The sequence below is a fragment of the Microtus pennsylvanicus genome, chromosome 15 (assembly GCF_037038515.1).
Source record: "Microtus pennsylvanicus isolate mMicPen1 chromosome 15, mMicPen1.hap1, whole genome shotgun sequence".
NCBI lineage: Eukaryota > Metazoa > Chordata > Mammalia > Rodentia > Cricetidae > Microtus > Microtus pennsylvanicus.
Genome location: NC_134593.1, coordinates 29076708 through 29096011, shown reverse-complemented (window position 1 = coordinate 29096011; position 19304 = coordinate 29076708). Strand labels below are relative to the sequence as shown.

General features: G+C 45.8%; 1 protein-coding gene across 1 annotated transcript; it reads right to left on the bottom strand.

Moving 5' to 3' along the window:
• Nucleotides 1–218: 218 nt before the first annotated feature.
• Nucleotides 219–16715, bottom strand: LOC142836163 (tumor necrosis factor receptor superfamily member 10B-like). Its single transcript, XM_075950244.1, has 8 exons — nt 16450–16715; nt 13794–13890; nt 12186–12296; nt 10429–10537; nt 9328–9533; nt 8708–8799; nt 2753–2828; nt 219–1082 (listed from the first exon to the last, which is right to left on the bottom strand). The coding sequence occupies exons 1-8, from the start codon at nt 16483–16485 to the stop codon at nt 1045–1047; spliced, it is 765 nt and encodes a 254-aa protein (XP_075806359.1). The 5' UTR covers nt 16486–16715; the 3' UTR covers nt 219–1044.
• Nucleotides 16716–19304: the final 2589 nt, after the last annotated feature.

Genomic DNA, 19304 nt, shown 5'->3' with positions numbered 1-19304 from the left:
CAGGCTCAGTGGCAAGCACCTTTATCTGCTGAGTCATCTCCCTGGCCCAGCACCTCTCAATCTAATCAAGATCATGGACCAGCCATTTCCATCAGTGTGGATACAGTTCCCAAGTCTCTATGCACTTGGTGACACCTACCTGTAAACATGTTAGTATTTATATATACCTATATAGTTGTCTGGTACCCAGAATGATAAGACAAAAACAAACAGAAGTATAAAGTTGTAAAGTTTAAAAGATCCAGTTATACACACCTAGACAGATTAAGTATATGTAAAGAAGGGCTGGAACCCAAACTAAGGAGAATCCAGGCCATGAGACCAAACAAAAGTTGCTTCTCGGGGATCCCAGAGGCACTTGGAGCCAGGATGCTACTTATTCCCCAGCAAGTGGCAGAAAAGGGGGTGAGGAATGGGTCACCCCAGATAATGCTTTTTATGTTCCCTATGTGTCCAAACCAGCAAACTCAACTTGAGGAAGAGAGAAATCTGGACGCCTGGGAGTTAGAAGTTCAAGACAGGAACCAAGGCAAGCCAGGATGCTGGAGATGCATTTTAGTGTCCAGATGCTTGCTTCGTGTTCATGCGGTTCTGGGTCTAGCTTCCAGTATGATATGATATAATATGATATAATAAATACAGATAAATAAGAGAAAAATAAAATAAAATAAATAAAATAAAATTAATTCCAGTAACATTAGGCCTGATACATCTTCTTCTTCTTTTCAGACAGGTTTCCACTCCATCCTGGCTGTTCTGAGTTCACCATAAAAATCAGTTGACTCATAGAGATTCTCCTGCCTCTGTCTCCTCAGTGCTGGAGTGTCATCTTGCCTGGCTCCGCTGTAGCTTTTTATAAATGAACTTTCCAGATTTCACTATGTTGTCTTTGATTGTGTCCAGGGCATACCTCTCTTCCACAGCTTTCAAGGCATCCAGAGATTGTTGATGGAAGCACTCTGACCTCTCTGCTTGAGCCTCTTCAGCAGAATTTGATGCAAAGCTTCTCCTGGTGCCTGGGTTTTAGCCCCGATCACTTGAATCTCATTGTCTGTGAGGTCCATCTGATGCAGGAGGCTGTCCTAGGAGTTAATGGGCACAAGGGTCCGACAGAAATTGAAGATTAGCTTCAGGGATGGATGTCAGAAAACATGGGGAACAGGTAAACTGCAAGCCCCTTATAGACGGTGGAGGATCCTAAATCAGATCTAGAAGCCCAAGGATAGGGCCTAATAGGCTCTCTTGCCATTACATGAATGCTGTTGGAGCCTTACCACAACCAAAGCCAACCAAGAAGCTGGGTGCTTGAGAGATGGCTCAGCTGTTAAGAGTACTGACTGCTGTACCAGAGGACTTGGGTTTGATTCCCAGTACCCACATGATGCCTCCCAACCATCTGCAGCTATGGTTTCAGGAAATCTGACACATCTTCTGCCTCTTCAAGGTACTAGGCATGTAAGCAGTGCCTACACATCCATGCAGGCAAAACACCCATATATACAAAGTGAATTTTTTAAAGATTTTTTTTTAAGTATACCTTAAAAGAAGGAATCCTTTTGCCCAATAGCCCAGTGGCAAAAGGTGCACAGAGGTGTGGGTGTGCACGTGTGTGCATGCATGCGTGTGTGTGAAGGGTAGTACCATGTGGCATGAGTCCCAGAGGGACACAGTGGAGTGGGTGCATAGCATCTTCTGGAATGGAGGCTGTGTAGGCTGTATTCACGGTGAATGGGGTAGAAGGCAACCCTGTCCGACTCAGCAGAAAGAACAGAGCGGAGAGGCGGAGGACCGTTCCGTGCAAGCTGGCCTCCCTCCCTGCTGTATCACTGCTACTAGATGGTCGAAAAGGATGACTGAAAACTCGAACCTGTAGCTGAGTACTGGAAACTCCCTTCTGGGGCTGGGATGATGTAACTGAAGTGTGTATGCCATGTGTCTCCCTCCATCCTGAGAAACACAACGAGCAGGAACAGGAGTCCCACTCGCTCCAGGAATCACAAGGACATATTCAAACAGCCTTATTTAACCAATGACAGGAGGCTTAGAGGTGTAGCTTATCTGGAAGAGTAGAGTATTTACCCAGTATACTCAAACCCTGGCTTCGGTCTCACGCATTACAGTGCTGAGTGTGGGGGCCGAGAGAGCCCACTGGTTGAAGGTTCACTCTGCTCGTGCAGAGGACCTAAGTTCTGTTCCCAGAGCCCATGGAAAACTAGCCTACTTACTAACTAACTAACGAAATATGAAAGGAAACAAGTGCCATTTGATTCGACTCAATACATATAAAATTCATCAACTCGTGTGGTTGATATCTGAAACATGATTCATGAGATGGCTTCCATTAGTTTTGCATGTCTCTGAAGTCAGGTTTGTGATTTGTAGTAAAGCTCATCAAACCAAGTGTGGTCCTGCCAAGAGCTTCTACTCTAAGGACCATGGGTATTAACACAGGCCAGTGCACCATTCTGGAGGACCTAGTGGGGGCAGTGGTGGAGACTACAAGAGAGAAGGGAGGGATGATGGGACAGCAGAAGGACAAACAGATTCTAACAATACCATATGAGGTACTGGTCCCAGTGGAGACAGAAGGGAGGAGAGGGGGATTAATGGCCCCTAAGTCCAGTGGCAACAGTTTAGGCTTTGCGCCCATCATTAGTTATCTCGGCAGAGCCCTGCCATGGGAATGACAGTTGGAATACTTGTCCTATTCCCAGGGCTGCTGTGCTATTGTTGCCTCATACAAAACACTCACCATCAATTGGGTCGATTCCATTTGCCAGAACTAGAGACTCAGCTTCTGTTGGAGAATCCAGATCTTTCTCAGATTCCTGTAAATACACAGCAGAGGCACCCTGGTTAGAGTCAGGAGACCTGGGGCCCAGACCTGATCCTGATTCCCAGACTCACAAGACTGCCCCTCTAAGATAAGCTTCCTGTCTCTGTTGCTTGAAGGTGCTTGATGTTGGTGGCCTAGTGTGGCATAAATGCTCACCTCAAGTGTTCTGTGACAAGTGGACACCCATATAAGCCTAGTCAAGACTGAGTAGTCTCCCATCCTCTGGTGATTCCCTTCGGGCCAACATCTCTGCCCCAGGCTTCTTTTAAAAGCTCAGTTGGGGGCTGGAGAGATGGCTCAGTGGTTAAGAGCACTGCCTGCTCTTCCAAAGGTCCTGAGTTCAATTCCCAGCAACCACATGGTGGCTCACAGCCATCTGTAATGGGATCTGGTGCCCTCTTCTGGCCTGCAGGCAGAGTACTGAGAATACTGTATACATAATAAATAAATAAATCTTTAAAAATAAATAAATAAAAAAAAATAAAAGCTCAGTTGGAGACTACAAGAGAGCTTTGCAAAATCCAAGCTCAGGTTTGTCTCAAGGCCTTACAGGTGTTTTAATCAATAATATCAACACATACATCAACAGTCTAAGTATGGAAATGAAAACATTAATAGCATGGGGGCTGGCAATGTTTTTGGTACAAATGAATATTAAATTTGACCATTTAAGAGGTTTTTTTAAATTTATGTTTATGTGTGTCTATGTGGATATCTGTCATGTGTATGAGAGAGGGAGCTGCGGAGGCCAGAAGAAGATGTTAGGTACTCTGGAAATAGAATTATAGGCAGTTGTGAGCCACACAGTGCAGGTGGTGGGAACTGAACCCAGGTCCTCTGAAGAGCAGCAAACACTTTTAACTGCTGAGTTAGCTCTCCAGTCCCTAAATTTGGCTTTTAAAAAACAACTTGGAGCTGGGTAGTGGTAAAACATGCCTTTAATCCCAGCACTGGGGAGGCAGAGGCAGGCAGATCTCTGTGAGTTCGAGGCCAGCCTGATCTATAAGTGCTAGTTCCAGGACAGGCTCCAAATCTAGAGAAACCCTGCCATGAAACAAACAAACAAACAAACAAACAAGACCATCTTGGAACCAAAAAATACTGTTAATCCCAAAGATGGGAGGAGAAAGATAACTGACCTAATTAAAGTAAGCTTTTTTATTTGTGTACACAGGCTGCCTCACCCTAACACTGAGTTTGAGAGCTCAGCACTGGATGTGAGGGAGACAAAGCTTTACAGAAATCAGAGTAGGGGGTTTCCAAATAGGGGATTTGGCAGACAAAATAGGTGGGTTTACAAGGGCAGAACATGAGCATAACAAGTTAGTCCTACACGGACTCCTGAAACAAAGACCCGGTTGTAAGCTGGGCATAACAACTGGTAGTCACAGGCGGTCATACAACCTTTTGAAACAGAGACATGATTACCATTCCTAGAACACGCAGTACAGAGCCATTTGTAGTTGAGGCTACAGGTGGGGCATAGCCCAGTCCTTGTGAAACCGAGGTTTAATCATAAACTGGAATGAACCTAAAGACAACTTTACTATAAGATGGCTCAGAGGTTAAGACCAATGACTACTCTTCCAGATGTCCTGAGTTTAATTCCCAGCAACCACATGGTGGCTCACAACCATCTGTAATGAGATCGGGTGCCTTCTTTTGGTGTGCAAGCATACACGCAGGCAGAACAGTATGCCATAATAAATATACAAAATCTTAAAAAAAATTGGAGACAGACTGGTTCTTCAGAAACATAAATGTAAATGTCTATATCAAACAGTCAGTGTCATTCACAACGGTAACACATTGAAAATCAACAGGTCCAAAAAGACCAAAACCATGCCTCCTTTTTCTAACCACTGTTTTTCGTTTGTTTCATTTTGTGGTGCTAGGGTTCATACCCACAAAGCTCTACATGTAATGCACAGACTTTGCTCTAAGCCACACCCCATCCTCCTAATAACTCTCCAGTACACAGTGGGAGGGGGAAAACACACAACACAAACCAACCAAGAGGTAGGATCCTTAGGAGGGAGAAGGGAAAAAGTCACTGTTTTGGACGTCTCTATGTTTAAAAATCAAAGTTTAAATAATACTAAGAGATGAACATAACTTTGTGTGAATGTTTTAAAACAGAGTAGAAACAGTAAATTTAAAAATGGAACTAAGAGAATGGTGATGGTTTGAGTCAACGTGACACAGTCTAGAGCCCCCTGGGAAGAATCTTCATGAGGAATTGTCTAAACTTAGTTAACAAAAGTGGGAAGACCCACCTCAACCAGGGCAGTACCACTTTACGGGTTGGGCTATGAGCTGGATGAAAAGCAGGGGAGAGCTGAGTGTGAATATTCATCTACTGTACTCTGAGTGTGGACAGAGTGCAGCTCCTTCTCTCAGGCACCTGCTGCTGTGACTTCCGGCGATGGCGGACTGTAACCTTGAGCTGTGAGCTGAAATAGGCCTTTTCTCTTCCTCAGGGTCACTCATCACAACAGGAAAAACACTAAGACAAAGACCCAACTTATAAAGATGACAAAACAAACACACAGAACACAGCGCTGTCAAGAAATAGGATCACATGTCTCTAGAAAAACATAAAACTTCGCTATTTTAAGAAAAAAAAATCTTGTCTAAAAATGTTGCCTCCTGTGATAAGAAAAAATATTGATTAACGGGCTGAAGAGATGACTCAGCAGTTAAGAGCACTTACTACCCTAAACAAGAACCAGAGTTCAGTCCCAGCACCTACAAAAGGCACCTCACAAATGCCTGTAACTCCAGCTCCCAGAGATCCAATGCCCCCACTCTGGCTTCTGCGGGCACCATGCGTGCATAAACACATAAAGTAAATCGTTTTTAAAAACTGAGTTTTACAAGATCTCAATACCTACTAGATTAGTTTTTATATTTAATTAAAATTGATTACCATGTGTTCGTGTATGTGCGTGTGTGCAGGTGCCTGTGTCCCACAGTGTTTGTATAGAGGTCAGAGAACAACTCTTGGAAGCCAGTTCTCACCTTCCACCTTACTGAGGGAAAATCTCTCTTGTTTCTGCCATATTGCATATTTCAGGGTAGCTAGCCCACGGGTTTCTGGCCTTCTCCCGTCTCCACCTCTAATCTTGCTGTATGAGTGACGAGGTTAGAGATCTGAACTAACATCTGGATTTTTGTGGGTTCCACTGGTCAAACTTAGGGCATCAAGCTTTCGTGGCAGGTTCTTTTAGCCCTGAACAATCTTTTCCATGGCTCCTTTTAATATTTAAGGCAAATTCAAAAAAATTTCAATCATTGTTTTAGGCATGGGAAAAAAAATCCTTATGAATGAATTCTAAATCGTATCTGGGTAAACTGACAAATTTTGAAAAAATAAATATCTGCTATTTTAATACATCAGAAAACTTCATGGGCCGCTGACCATTGTGTGTATGTCTGTGAGTCTTTCTTGTGATGATTTTGATGCAGTGTAAAAGCTGGAGAGTTGGCTCAGCGGTTTACTGCATTGCCTGCTTTTCCAAAGGTCCTGAGTTCAATTCCCAGCCCGCACATCATCTGTATTGAGTTCTGCTGCCCTCTTCTGGCCTGCATACATATATGCAGACAGAATATTGTATACATAATAAATAAAAAAAATTAAAGAGTTTAAAGAAAAATCTGAAGCAAATGAAATTATGCTAATCTCTCAGGCGGATGTGGGGGCTGAGCAGTGCTCAGGACAGGGTGAGCTGTAGTCTTCTTAGTACTCACTGAGCCCCTTCCTGCACAGTTTGCATCCTGTCACTTAAGCGGAGGGGCTACTGGCTGTTTTCAAATGTATTTCCCTTTCTCTTTATAAAATAAAAGCTAAACAGAGTTGTAAAATTGAAACAGACTGGTCCAGGAGGAAGGAAGCCACTGTCAAGACGGACATCTGACTCGTGAGTGGAGAGGGACCAGGGGAATGGGAGGCTCAATATTTAAATGGAATTGAAAGAGTCACATGGTGACTGGGAACAATATCACATCACAAGATAAACTCCATCCTGATGACACAGAAATATGTGAAAAGTGGAGTCAGCAGGGAAAAAAATCTCCCCAAGAAATCAGAGGCTCATCTTATTTTGGGGGAAGGGTTTGGGGAGCCTATGAGTAACGGGAAGGAAATGATCTGTTGATTTTAACAGTTCAAAATGAAATATTAGAACAAACTGAAGGATAAAAATTAGGAACATGGGGGCTGCGGAGATGGCTCAGTCAGTAAAGTGCTTGCCGCAGAAATATGAGGCCTGAGTCCCGATGCCTAATATGCCATGAAGCCCAGGCAGAGAGTTCCAGAGGATTAGACACCCTTTTTTGACCCCTTACGCTCTGAAAACACACAGGGTGCACATACATATATTCGCGCGAATCGCTCATACACAGAACATAATATTTAAAAAGTTTATGTTGGAGGGATAGATGTGCATGTCTGCCTGCACTTATGATTCAAGCATCAGGAAGGTGAGGACCAGGGAATCCCTGAGGCCTGCTGACCTGCCACTTCAGCTAGTGAGTTCCAGATCCAGGGAAAGATCCTGCCTCAGAACATAGCGAGGTGAAGAAGAGAAGTGAGGAAAACATTTGACCAAGACCTCTGGCCTCCACATGCTAATGCCTACATACATGTATACACATACGAGCATATATGTGTAATATAAGAAACTAGAGACCTATGAGAAAATACTTACATAGGAAGCATTTTTTTCCTTACAAAGCTCTTAATAACATTAGGATAACGTATGTGAAAATGCTTAAAACTACTCTGGAGGCTCAGACAGAAAGGCAAAGCTGAGGCCGGCCTGGGCAACTTAGGGATCTATTGTCTCAATAAAACACTTTTGCAAAGTCACTGAGGGTGTAGCTCAGCCGTGAAGTTTAGCATGTGTAAGGCGCTAATATGTCAAACGAAAATCAAACCCAAGAACTCAGCCCCTCTTGGCCACAGTATCTGCCCCATGTCCATGTTGCCCCAGGCTCTGAGGACACAGCATGGATATCACAGATACTCAGCATATTCTACAGAATGGCTCAGCCACCACACTTAGACCATGTGCATCCTGTCCATTGTCACCCTGTCTCTACATCCCCTGGACCAGAGGATCTGATGACAACGGCCACGTTGTCAACAAACCAGCACTGTCTCCAGGGACTCCTATCCCAGCCATTGTCTGTCCAAAATATGCTCAAAAAGAGCGGACGGCCATTCTCTGCTGCTTAGGGGCTCAGCGTGACCATCTCCCTGAACTGCAGATCCTCCTGAGGGACCCAAGTGTGTGGAAATGGCTTTGAGAAGGGAAAGAGGCCACTCAGGAGCCCACACCCAAGGCCCTGTGCAGGGTCCCACCCATCTCAGTGTGGCCATGATCTGCTGCTGGAACTTCGTGCTCTTACTACCATGCAAAGGAGGTCACATTCCCGCCTGACCCCATCCGCAGAAGCAGACAGAGTTGCAACATGGTCTGAGGCCTGTGGAAGCTCAAAATAGCCACCTGCGTGAAAGAGGACTCTGAGCCTCAATCACTTTAGTGAGCCAGGACAGCAACCCAGGACAGGTGGAGATGTACCCTTCTCCTTGACTGTGCAGCCCCTCAATCACCCTGTTTCTCAGGGCTGGGGAGATGGCTCAGTGGTTAAGAGCACTGGCAGCTCTTCCAGAGGACCTGGGATTGATTCCCAGAACTCAACTGGCTGTAAACTTTAGTTCCAGAGGATTCAATGTCCTCTTTTTGCCTCCATGATCACCAGGCATGCATGTGACACACAGACATGCATGTAGATAAACACTCATATGCATAAAATTAAAAATGAAAATTAAAAAAAAAAAACTCTGCTTCTCAGCAGAGCTACAACCTCTGTGGCCTTCATTGCAGGAGACTCATTTTCCGGGTTGGATGTCCTCAGTTCCGTGAGAGGCACAGAATTTTCAGAGTGCTGTTCACGGCCTAGAAGAAAAGGAGGTTGCCATAGTGAGTGGGCAGGGGAATCTAGGCCTTTTTTATTTTTTAATCTGAGTAGAGTGAGCAAGACATTCCAACACTGGATTGGGAGGGGTCATTCTTGCTTGGGGCTACCCTCAGGCCAAGGAGGCAGCTGGGGAGAAACTGAAGGGAAATAACACACACACACACACACACACACACACACACACACACTCTCTGGTTCTGCAGTAACCAGAGCTGTCCCTGGCTCTCTCCTGTCCTGACCTTTATCCTCAGTTGAGGAGTTAATGTCTACTCTCTCAGATTTGTTTAAAAGAGCAAGGGAACCATCAATGAGATAGACTGGTAAGATTCCGGGCTTTTGTGGTTTGGGGGAAGTGGGAGATGGTATATCAATTGCAGGAGCAAAAGAGCAGTCTAGGCTTCAAGGAAAATGGAGTTCAGGACACAGGGAGGGCAATTCTGAAGGAGAAAAGCAGGTAGAGAGACTCAGATTTGGTGTCCAAGGGACCCACCACAGCCAACACTCACCTGGATAGGCTCTTTTCACCAACTGCAATGTTCGCCCCCATGTCCCAGATTTCCAGACAACTACACATGCAAGAAAAAGCAGCAGCAGCAGCCCCGCCACTATGAGCCCTATGATGAGGCCTAAGTTGAGTTGAGAGTCTTTTGGGACACAAATCCGGTTTGTTTTCGGGGTACAGGAAGTCTTTTCAGATTCTTCAACGGTGCACCTGGGCACAACAAGGAACAATAAGATTCTGTGAGAAAGCTGCTGGTCAGACGTGGTGAAGGGGAGTCACACACTCTGCCCAGTGTCCCAGAGATGGTAGTAAAGGAAGGACAGGCTCCAAATTTGTCCCTACATCCGGAAACACAGTGTAGTCTTTGGGGGAACTTTCTGTAGGCATGGTGGCAACCTTTCTGCCTTTTCTGCAGAGTTTGTGCTGAGCGGCTCTGGGCCACAGGGAGATCCTAAATTAAGAAAGGGCCTGTGTGGTCACCGCTGAGCCATGTCCCTTTATCAGCCTTCAATAAGCAGACCTTTGTACCAGGTGGTCAGGGAAGAGTAAATGAATTATTTTCCCTCAAACTCCTGAAGTTGAGACAAGGGTTACTGAGAGGACAGGGTCCTGGGGGTGAGGCTAGCTGAGTGGGCTCAGGTGCCTCTGAGAACCCCTGAGGAGGCCACACACACAGAGCCTCATTATGTGTTTTTACGGGCTTGCAGCACCTCCGTCTTCCTGGGCATCTCAAGAATTCTGAGGTGGTGTAAATAAATACAAGCCAGGCTGTATGCTACTCACTCTCTTCCTATATTCTATGGAGAAGAGACAAATTATCTGGCCAAGGGGAAAGAACGGGTGGAAAATTGAAGGGATTGGTGGTGGGGGACAGGAACACGGAGAGATTTACTGTTGGATGTGGAGAGACCACAGCGGGCTCAGAAGACCCCAAATTTTTGGGGATACCGCTGTCAGGGGGGCACAGGGCCACTATAATGCGGGAATCCTAACACCTTGTAGCGTGGGTTCTCCATGGAGTCGGAAGGAAAGAAAAGGATACAAGGAAGCTTGAGCTTTCTGGGGTTTCCTGGGCTTGTAAAAGTTCCAGGGTCCAGTGACTTACTCGAAGCACTTCTGGCAGAACTCAGGAGAGTTTTCATCTTTAAAGGTGCCTGGTTTGCACTGACACTTGGTGTCCTGGGTGGAGTTGCATCTCGCTATTTCATCTTCACCTGTAAGAGTTTGAGGGATGAGGTTTCTTGGTTATCATGGTAACACTTCCTTCTGACACAGTTCCTTCTGTTTCAGCTCCACTGAACATAGGAAGTAATAATGAGGACCTGTTCCTATTACACCACAGCCAGGGCATGCAGACAATGGCTCCCAGAAGCATATTTGAGTACTCAGAGTTAAACCAGAGGAACACCATTCATGACCTCATGCATCGGATTTGGGAGGAATGTTCATTTATATCATGAGGACAGGAGCATGGGATGTACAGAGGGTGCTATTCAAGCTCCTGAAAACAGGAGAAGCTTGAAGAATCAGGGACTGAGTGCTCACACCTACCAAGAGCTCAGAACCTAGAACAGGAGAGCCTAGTCTAGAGCTAGCTGGGAACCCAGCAGGCCCCCACTCAGCCATTCCTTTCCTTGTTACAGACTAAGATGATTAATCTCCTTTGTTATTTGATAAGATCTAGGATCAGCTGGGAGACAGCCTCTGGGCGTGTCTGTGGAGATATTATCTTGGTTACACTAATTAGGTGGGAAGATTCCTACACACTGGGAGCTACCATTCTTGGACTAGGTTCCTGAACTATATAAACAGGAGAAAGTGAGCTGAGCACACGAATCTATTATTCTGAAAATTGGAGTTGAGCAGCTGCTTCAATCTCCTGCCCACTTTGACCTCACTGCAATGATGGATGGATGAACTGTGAGCCAGTTCAACCCTCTCTTCCTTTGGCTTTTGACAGAGCTTTTGTCTCAGCAAACAGGAAAAGAAACTAAAACAATAGCCTACAACCGTTGAAGTTTCTGTGGAAGGTTCTAGAAGGAGTGGTCTCAGGTCTCAGAGGACTGGAAAGCAGCCAATATTACGAAAAAAGCTGATGCATCCCTAGGGCAAGGATACATCATAACACATCACTCATAGCTGGAGACTGACCACAGGGACAGAGGGGAGACTCTCAGTGGCTCTTTTCATTTTGAAGCGGGTGTTACATCCCATGACCCACACTTTTGACTTCAACTTCTAGAAAATGCAAAGCAGGAGACTACCATGGTAACTCAAGATTTTCTACTGGGTAGCAAACCCATTGCATAGTTGAAGGGACTCATGCTGGACCCAGAATGGGATGAATGCCCTATTCCAAATATGCAGGGCTCTTTCCTCCTCAGCGCTGGAACTCTGGCTGAGATCTCCCTGGTCCACTTAAAATCCTGTATCTATCCTTCAAGGTCCATTTCTAACATCGTGTGCCCTGTGGAGCCCCGCCACTCCTCAGGACAAGTCCTGGCACAGCCGGCACCAGGGCGCTTCCTGTTTGCCAAGTTATATGTAGTGAGTGGTGCTGCAGTGGCAACTGCCCCATAATGCATCTGGGGGTACCAGGCCCTGCTCTCCACAGCGGCAGATTAGTTCCCACTTTATTCTCCACTGATGGTCCCAACGATTCCTGAAACACAGCACAAATTAATTCTACAGGGTTTGTGGTTTTTTTGTTTTTAATTTTTGTCCCATTGAATTAAGGACAGGTGGAGAACACGGTGGGATAAAGAGCAAATTGGGCTGGAATTGAGATTTCTGAGTCCACAGCAGTTGTGAGTCCCACCTCCCCAGACCGCACTTTTGGGAAATAGCCCCTTTGTTCTGTACCTGTCGGACAGATGCTGCACTTTATGCACGAAGGCAGACTGTTGGCGTGGCTGGTAAACTCTATACCTTCCATGCAGGGCACGCAACCATCCTCATCTGACAGGTAGGAGCCTGAGGAGGGGAAGAAAGATGGTGAAGGGAACTTCAGGACTTCCGGAGCTGCAGGGAAGACCTGTGTCCTAGTTAGACAGACTTGGGCAGTGGGGGTCGCAATTGAGAAATTTGACTGTGGGCTTGTCTACAGAGCATTTTCTCTGCCCACCCCACCCTGACTATGCTGCCACAAGACAGATGTTCACAGTTTCAGGGCTCTCTCACCTGCACCTGCCCAACAGGTTGGCTCTATTGTGCTGCCCGGGCAAGGTCCAAGGCCTGGAGGCAGCTTGGCAGCTTCTTTAGGAAGCTTACCTCTGCAGTGGCGCTCACGGGCATAGGGAGCAGCCAGAGCCTGCAAGGTTGTAATGAATGGGGCCACTCTAAAGAGACACTTGTGACCTCTACCTTAGACTATACAACTATTGAGACACCGCGGTCCAACAAACTGAAAATCTTGTACTGGGGAAAGAAGAAGGATGAAACCCATGTCTGGGTGGAGACAGGAACTTGGAAGGAAAGAGATTTGCAACTTCTCAGACCACCTTGCAGGACTGAATGGGGCCGAAACAGGAATGGGTCAATAATTCTGGTAGTTGGAGAGATGGCTCAGTGGTTAAGAGCACTGGTTGCTCTTCCAGAGGAGCCAGGTTCAATTCCCAGCACCTACATGGCAGCTCACAGCTGTGTGTAACTCCAGTTCCAGGGGATTTGGCACCCTTGCATAGAGATACATTCAGGCAAAAACACCAATGTACATAAAAATAAACAAATCATTAAAAAATATGAAAATAAAGTAACATAAAACATAATCCTAGTCTTCATGGCTAAGATGGGTGAGGGGTCACATAGATCCTCTGTCTGTTTCCTCTATGGCCACAATGGAAAAATCTCCTTTCTTCTAACTTCCGGTATCAATCAATACTCTTTTGATTGGCAAAATTACTGAGGATGATGGTAGAGCCTGCCTTGCTAGGACTTCCAGAACACAGACTCCGACCTTGATAATTCCGGTATAGGACCAGGCTGGGAGCCACCTAAGGTTCCAAGGAGAGTTAAGATGTGTGACGAGAATGCGAACACAGCTGGTTTGTACGGTTCCATGACTGTAGCATCCCCAGAAATCACACAGTGCGATAAGTGGACAGTAACTGAGTAGCAGAGCTGGGGCTCCAGGTCTATGGTAATGTGCTCATCTGGCATCAGTGATGCCCTGGGTTAGATATAGAACAAAAAAGAAAGGAAAGAAAGAAAAGAGAAAGGAACTGGATAGCCCAACATAAAAGGGAAACTGGACCCTTACCTGATACTGCATATAAACACCTAAATAGAAGCATAGAAATTCCCAAACTCATAGAAAACATGAAGATAAATCTTCATGACCTTGGATTTAGAAAATAGCAATATCTATGGCATAAAGGAAATCGGAACTGAAAAGACCAGAAGACTGAAAGAATATGGAGCTGTGGGGGGGAGGGGTCATGGCCAAAGACTGCCAATCAATCTAGAATGCACCTGGTTGACATTTTCCTTCTGATGAGCTCTGCTGCACATTCTGGAGGTCATCTGGGTGATGACGGACTGACTTGGCTAGCACTCCGCAGAAGATGCTCTGTAGAAACAAAGAAGGAACTACCTTTAATGGCTGCTCTGTAGAAACAAAGAAGGAACTGCCTTTAGATGTCACCAACAAGGGGCCATCTCACATTCCCTTCCCTCCAGCTTGTAAAACGACATGGATCTGAGGCCTCCCTCCCTTCTAAACTGTCCAGTACTTTTGTGTTCCTATTCCTCTTTGCTCCTTACAGCTGCCCAAGTCCTAGAAACTTGAACTCCTCTTCTCTCTTTTATTCTTTCCTGTTGAAACAAGCTATGTTTGTATCCGTACAGTAGAAAATTAGAGGAAAGCCTTTAAAAATTACATTTTGTCAACTAGAAATGACACGCATCCTCTAATATACTGTCTTGTTTCCCATGTAACTCCTTAATCATATGAGTGACTCTTCTCTCTCTCTCTCTCTCTCTCTCTCTCTCTCTCTCTCTCTCTCTCTCTCTCACACACACACACACACACACACATACACACACACACACACGGGGGGGGGGAGGGAGAGAGACAGAGAGGTTTTTAAAATGCAGTTAAGAACCGAGGAGATGGTTCAGTGGATAATACAGTACACTTGACACACAAACATGAGGACCTGGACTCAGATTCCCAAAACTCATATAAAGCCAAGCAACAATGGCACACATCTGAAATCCCAGGGTTCCTGGCTCTAAATGGGAGGAGGAGATGAAGAACCCCTAGAAGCTCATGGGACAGCAAGCAGCATACTCAATGTAGAACAAGAGAGATCCTGCCTCAAAAAGGTAGGTAAGGGCTGACACGGGAGGCTGCCCTCACACAAACTCATTGAATGTGCACACACACTGAGGCTTTTTTAAAATTGATTTTTTATTGAGCTCTACTATTCTCTCTGCTCCCCTCCCTGTTTCTGCCCTTCCCCTTCAACCTTCCCCCAGGATCCCCATGCTCCCAATTTACTCAGGAGATCTTGTCTTTTTCTACTTCCCATGTAGATTATATCTATGTAAGTCTCTCTTAGGGTCCTCATTGTTGTCTAAGTTCTCTGGGATTGTGGTTTGTAGGCTGGTTTCCTTTGCTTTATGTTTAAAAACCACCTATGAGTGAGTACATGTGATAATTGTCTTTCTGTGTCTGGGTTACCTCATTCAAAATAATGTTTTCTAGCTCCATCCATTTCCTGGAAAATTCAAGATGCCGTTATTTTTTTCTGCTCACACAGAGTTTTTAAAAAATGCATTTATGTATACATACATCTACATCTAGGCCAGCATTCACATTGTCATGTAAAAAAATTCAGAATTCTTTTCATCTTGTAAAACTGAAAGTCGGTACCCATTAAAATAGCAAACCGCTTGCTCCTCCATCCACCTTTCCATGCTGGCAACCATTGCTCTGCTTCTCTTCTCCTTCCTTCCTTCCTTCCTTCCTTCCTTCCTTCCTTCCTTCCTTCCATCCTTTCTTTCTTCCTTCCTTTTCTTTTCCAAGTAGCTAAAAAAGTAGCACCAAAAGTATCTGAAGAGTACAGAAGACATGGTTCTTATGCAGGGCTCCCTGGCACTAACCGAACATGTCCTAACCTTGGTTCCTACTTTTATTCTTTTTTCAGACATAGGCATGTTCCACCTCAACAGTGAAGTATTAAAACAGAAGGTGGAGCACTGTAACCAGCCTGGCAAAAATGAGTGTAAATGTGTGTGTGTGTGTCTAAAGAGACACTTGTGTGACTCTCTGACAATTAGAAATTAAAATCAGTGGACTCCAAGGAACTGGAATTCCCCCTCAGTAATCTCGTGCTAGCAGACAGCAAAAGTCCAGATTCTTGCCCTACGGGCACTTTTACTCCTTTTAAATCAATAAACTGCTGAGCCAAATAAACAATGGTGTGACACTGTAAATGAGCTCGCACGTTCTTGCAGCTAAAGTCAAAATCAGGCACTTTTCTCTCCTAGCCTTGAGAAGCGAGGTGTCAGAGGCCCGCTCCAGCAGCTAGGCAGGGTCAACCCTCCAGCCCGTTTCTAAATTCTTTCTGCCCCGTGGGTTCTGCAGGGTAACCGGGTTCTTTTCCCCTGCCCCAGCTAGTCCCAGGTATGGTGCTCTGGTGAGTTTCACTGAGTTGGCTGGGTCCTTTCTTCCCACCTCTCTGCGCCGCCCCCCACCCCCGCCCGCCTTGGTCTTTCTCCCCTCCGCCTGGGCCCAGTCTCCCACCTAAGGTCAGATCCTTCCTTCCACCTTTGGGTTCCCTCACTTACCATCCTCCCCCCAGCGGAGGGCAGCCTCGTCATATCCTCCCCAATCAAGAGTCCTCCGCCCACCTCTTCCACACCCTGCCTGACCCCATCTTGGGGTTCCCCACCGCCACCCAACCATCGGACCTTCCACCTTTCACCGTCGAGTTCTCATTCCTCCACAGTGGTGTCCCCCAAAAATGTCAGACCTCCTTCCACCCGGCGCGCCCATAGGGCACGTGCGCTCCAGCCACAGGCACTTTGCGCAACTCCCTGCTTCCTGATCTGGGACCCGGCATGGCGCTCTCCAGGCAGGGCGCTCTCAGTGGGCGCGGCGCTCTCCCCTGGCGATACTCACCAGTAGCAGGACGAGGGCGGCTGGTAACTTGCGCATCTTTGGGACCCTAGGCCGAGGTCTGCGACCCGGGAGTGGCCTGGGACCTGGGCTGCGACCTGCCCAGGCGGCAGAGGCTGAGGGAGCGCGGCTTAAAGGAGACTTCTTGGAGTAAGGGTTGCGCTGATTCTGGATCCCGCGGCTTCTCAAAATCCACGAAGAGCTGTTTCCTCAGCTCAGAAAAGTTCTCTGAATTCCCGTCCTACAGCGTCCTACTTGTGGGGACCTGTCTGCTCAAGCACCTCGATTAATGGAAAACTTTCTAGAAGTTTTGTGGGAGGAGCTAAATATCATCCAATTCCTTTCCTGAAGCCCAGGAGCACAGCTGTGAGTCACCACCTTTTTTTTTTTAAAGTATCATGGTATTTTCATTGTAGTTTTCAAGTCATGGATATGTCCACGATTATAAAACCTCATAATACTCAATAGTTTGCCTGCCCTTCATACTCTGCCTAATACTATGACTGTCACCCTAGTAACAGAAGATAAATCGGTGCTGCTATACCGTTTAAAACACTATTTGTACCACCAAGGAAAGCCTGAGTTCACTGGCCACCTGCCCCTTGCTGCCTGCAGACGAGCTGCTCACACTGGACAACATAGAGCTGGTGGCAGGAACACCTGCCTGCGCCCTCCGTGTCCAACTGCTCAGTTAGAAGACATTTGAGTTCCAGCCTCTGCCCCTGGAGGAGCTGACTCAGAAGGTGGCTACTATGGTCAGGCCTCTTCCTCCTCCTTTCTTCTACCTTTTCTTCCTCCTCTTCTTTCTTCCTCCTTCTCCTCTTCTTGAATTTGTTATATATATAGTTCCTATGCTGTCAGGCTATACCAGAGAACCCAGAACAGGAAATAATAGACTAGATGCTGTTGCTGGGCCCTGGTGATGCACTTCAATGCCAGCACAAGCAAAGGCAGGTAGACCTCTTGAGTCTGAGGTCAGCTTGGGCAACAGAGTCAGTTCCAAGACAGCCAGGACTACAAGGAGAAACCCTGTCTCAAAACCACACACACACAGACACACACACAACACACTAAATGGCCTCATCTGCTTACATCAGTGTATTGAAACTCAATTTGTGCATTTTGACAATTACAATATATATTGAATATATCAAACATATATTGAATACTATATATATCAGGCATAGTGATGTCTTTAATCCCAGTACTCAGGCAGAGGCAGGTAAATCTCTGTGAGTTTGAGGCTATCCTGGTCTACACAGTGAGTTCCAAGACAGCCAGAGCTATGTATTCAGACCCTGTCTTGAAAAACAACAACGACAACAAAAAAGAGATAACAAGAGTTAGAGTTTCCATCTGCCGCAGGCCTTCAGATCTCCAGCACAGGACATCACTGATCAAACTTCTTCACATCTGTTTCAGCTCGCTTCTTAAGCCACAACCCCAAACAAAATTTGTTGGGGGTTGGGGGGGAATGATGAATGTGTCTCAAGGAAGTGTGTTGCCTAAAGCCTGAGATGATTCAGTAAGGTTTCTGGTCCCCAAATAAAGTATTTAGTTTATTAAGAATCTGTAACTTTTGGAGCTCAGTGTGGTGGTATACTCTTCAATCCCAGCACTTGGGAGGCAGAGTCAAGTGGGTCTCTGTGACTCTGAGGCCAGCCCATTCTACATAGCGAGTTCCAGGACAGCCAGAGCTACATAATAGAGAAACACTGTCTGGAAAAATAAAGAAAATCTGACTTCTCTCAAATCACTCAGCTTCTCCTTGATTGGCTCAAATAATGTTGGCTTTACAAGAAGCAGCTCCCAGTACTGTTGGGAGACACTATACCCTATTGGTCTCTCCTAGGTGTTCTTGGTCTATGCTGTCAGGATTAAGACAGAGCCATGAGGCACCCGCTTTTGAGTCATTGGAGACATTCGCTGCAGAGAACAGCAAAGAGGAAGAAGAACGAGTAGGGGTGAGTTTATAACAGGACAGAGATGGCAGGAAACAAGAGCCCAGATTCACAAGACAGTGACAGTGCTTATGCTGTTTGATTACCCCTGGAAGTCAAGTCTACTGTCAAGGATGAGGTGGGGAGATTTTGTATCCAATACCATATATCAATGGTCCTCAGCCTGTGGGTCGTGACCCCTTTGGGGGTTGAACAACCCTATCACAGGGGTCACCTAAGACCATCAGAAATATGAGATATTTGCATTTTATTCATAACAGTAGCAAAATTTAAGTTGGGAAGTAGCAATGAAAATAATTTTCTGGTTTGGGGGTCACAACATGAGGAACTGCATTAAAGGGCTGCAGCATTAGGAGGGTTAAGAACCACTGCTCTATAGACCATGCTACCTCCTTCCCTTTGGCATATCTGGCATGTTTTATTAGCATAGTGTCCTCTGGGTCCATCCATGTGCTGGTGAATGATAGATTTCCTTCTTTTCATAGGGTGGACATAAGCAAACTTATCTTTAAACAACAGTTTTGGTGATCTGATCTGAGTCTGAACCTGAGACCAAGATTTCTCTACTTTTTGTTTGTGCAGAGCCTCCACAATCTTTCCAATAACTGTACACATTTACATCCCCAACAAACACCCTCTCCCAGACAATACCATTCCATCCCTCTCTTCCATAATCACCACCTCACGAGGTACCACATACCATTTGTAAATGTTTTCTGAAACACTTGGATGCTATTGCTGGTGAAACTTGTTCCCATTCTGTTGCTTTGGAATTGCTTGCTACATCCTCATATAAATATTACCGAGTTTTGTCCACTGGTCAAGGAGTCTATAATCTCGTTACAATTGTATATTATGACCTCCTTATAGATTATTTAGAGGTCTTTGTGTAGGCAA

What these genes read in the sequence shown, in the direction of transcription:
- LOC142836163 (XM_075950244.1), bottom strand. Translation starts at nt 16,485, where the DNA reads ATGCGCAAGTTACCAGCCGCCCTCGTCCTGCTACTG. An exon ending in GTGCAGCATCTGTCCGACAG is followed by an intron (nt 10,538 to 12,185) that starts GTACAGAACAAA and finishes AAACTCTTACAG; the next exon opens with GTGAAGATGAAATAGCGAGA. An exon ending in CTGCAATGAAGGCCACAGAG is followed by an intron (nt 2,829 to 8,707) that starts GTTGTAGCTCTG and finishes GTGTATTTACAG; the next exon opens with GAATCTGAGAAAGATCTGGA.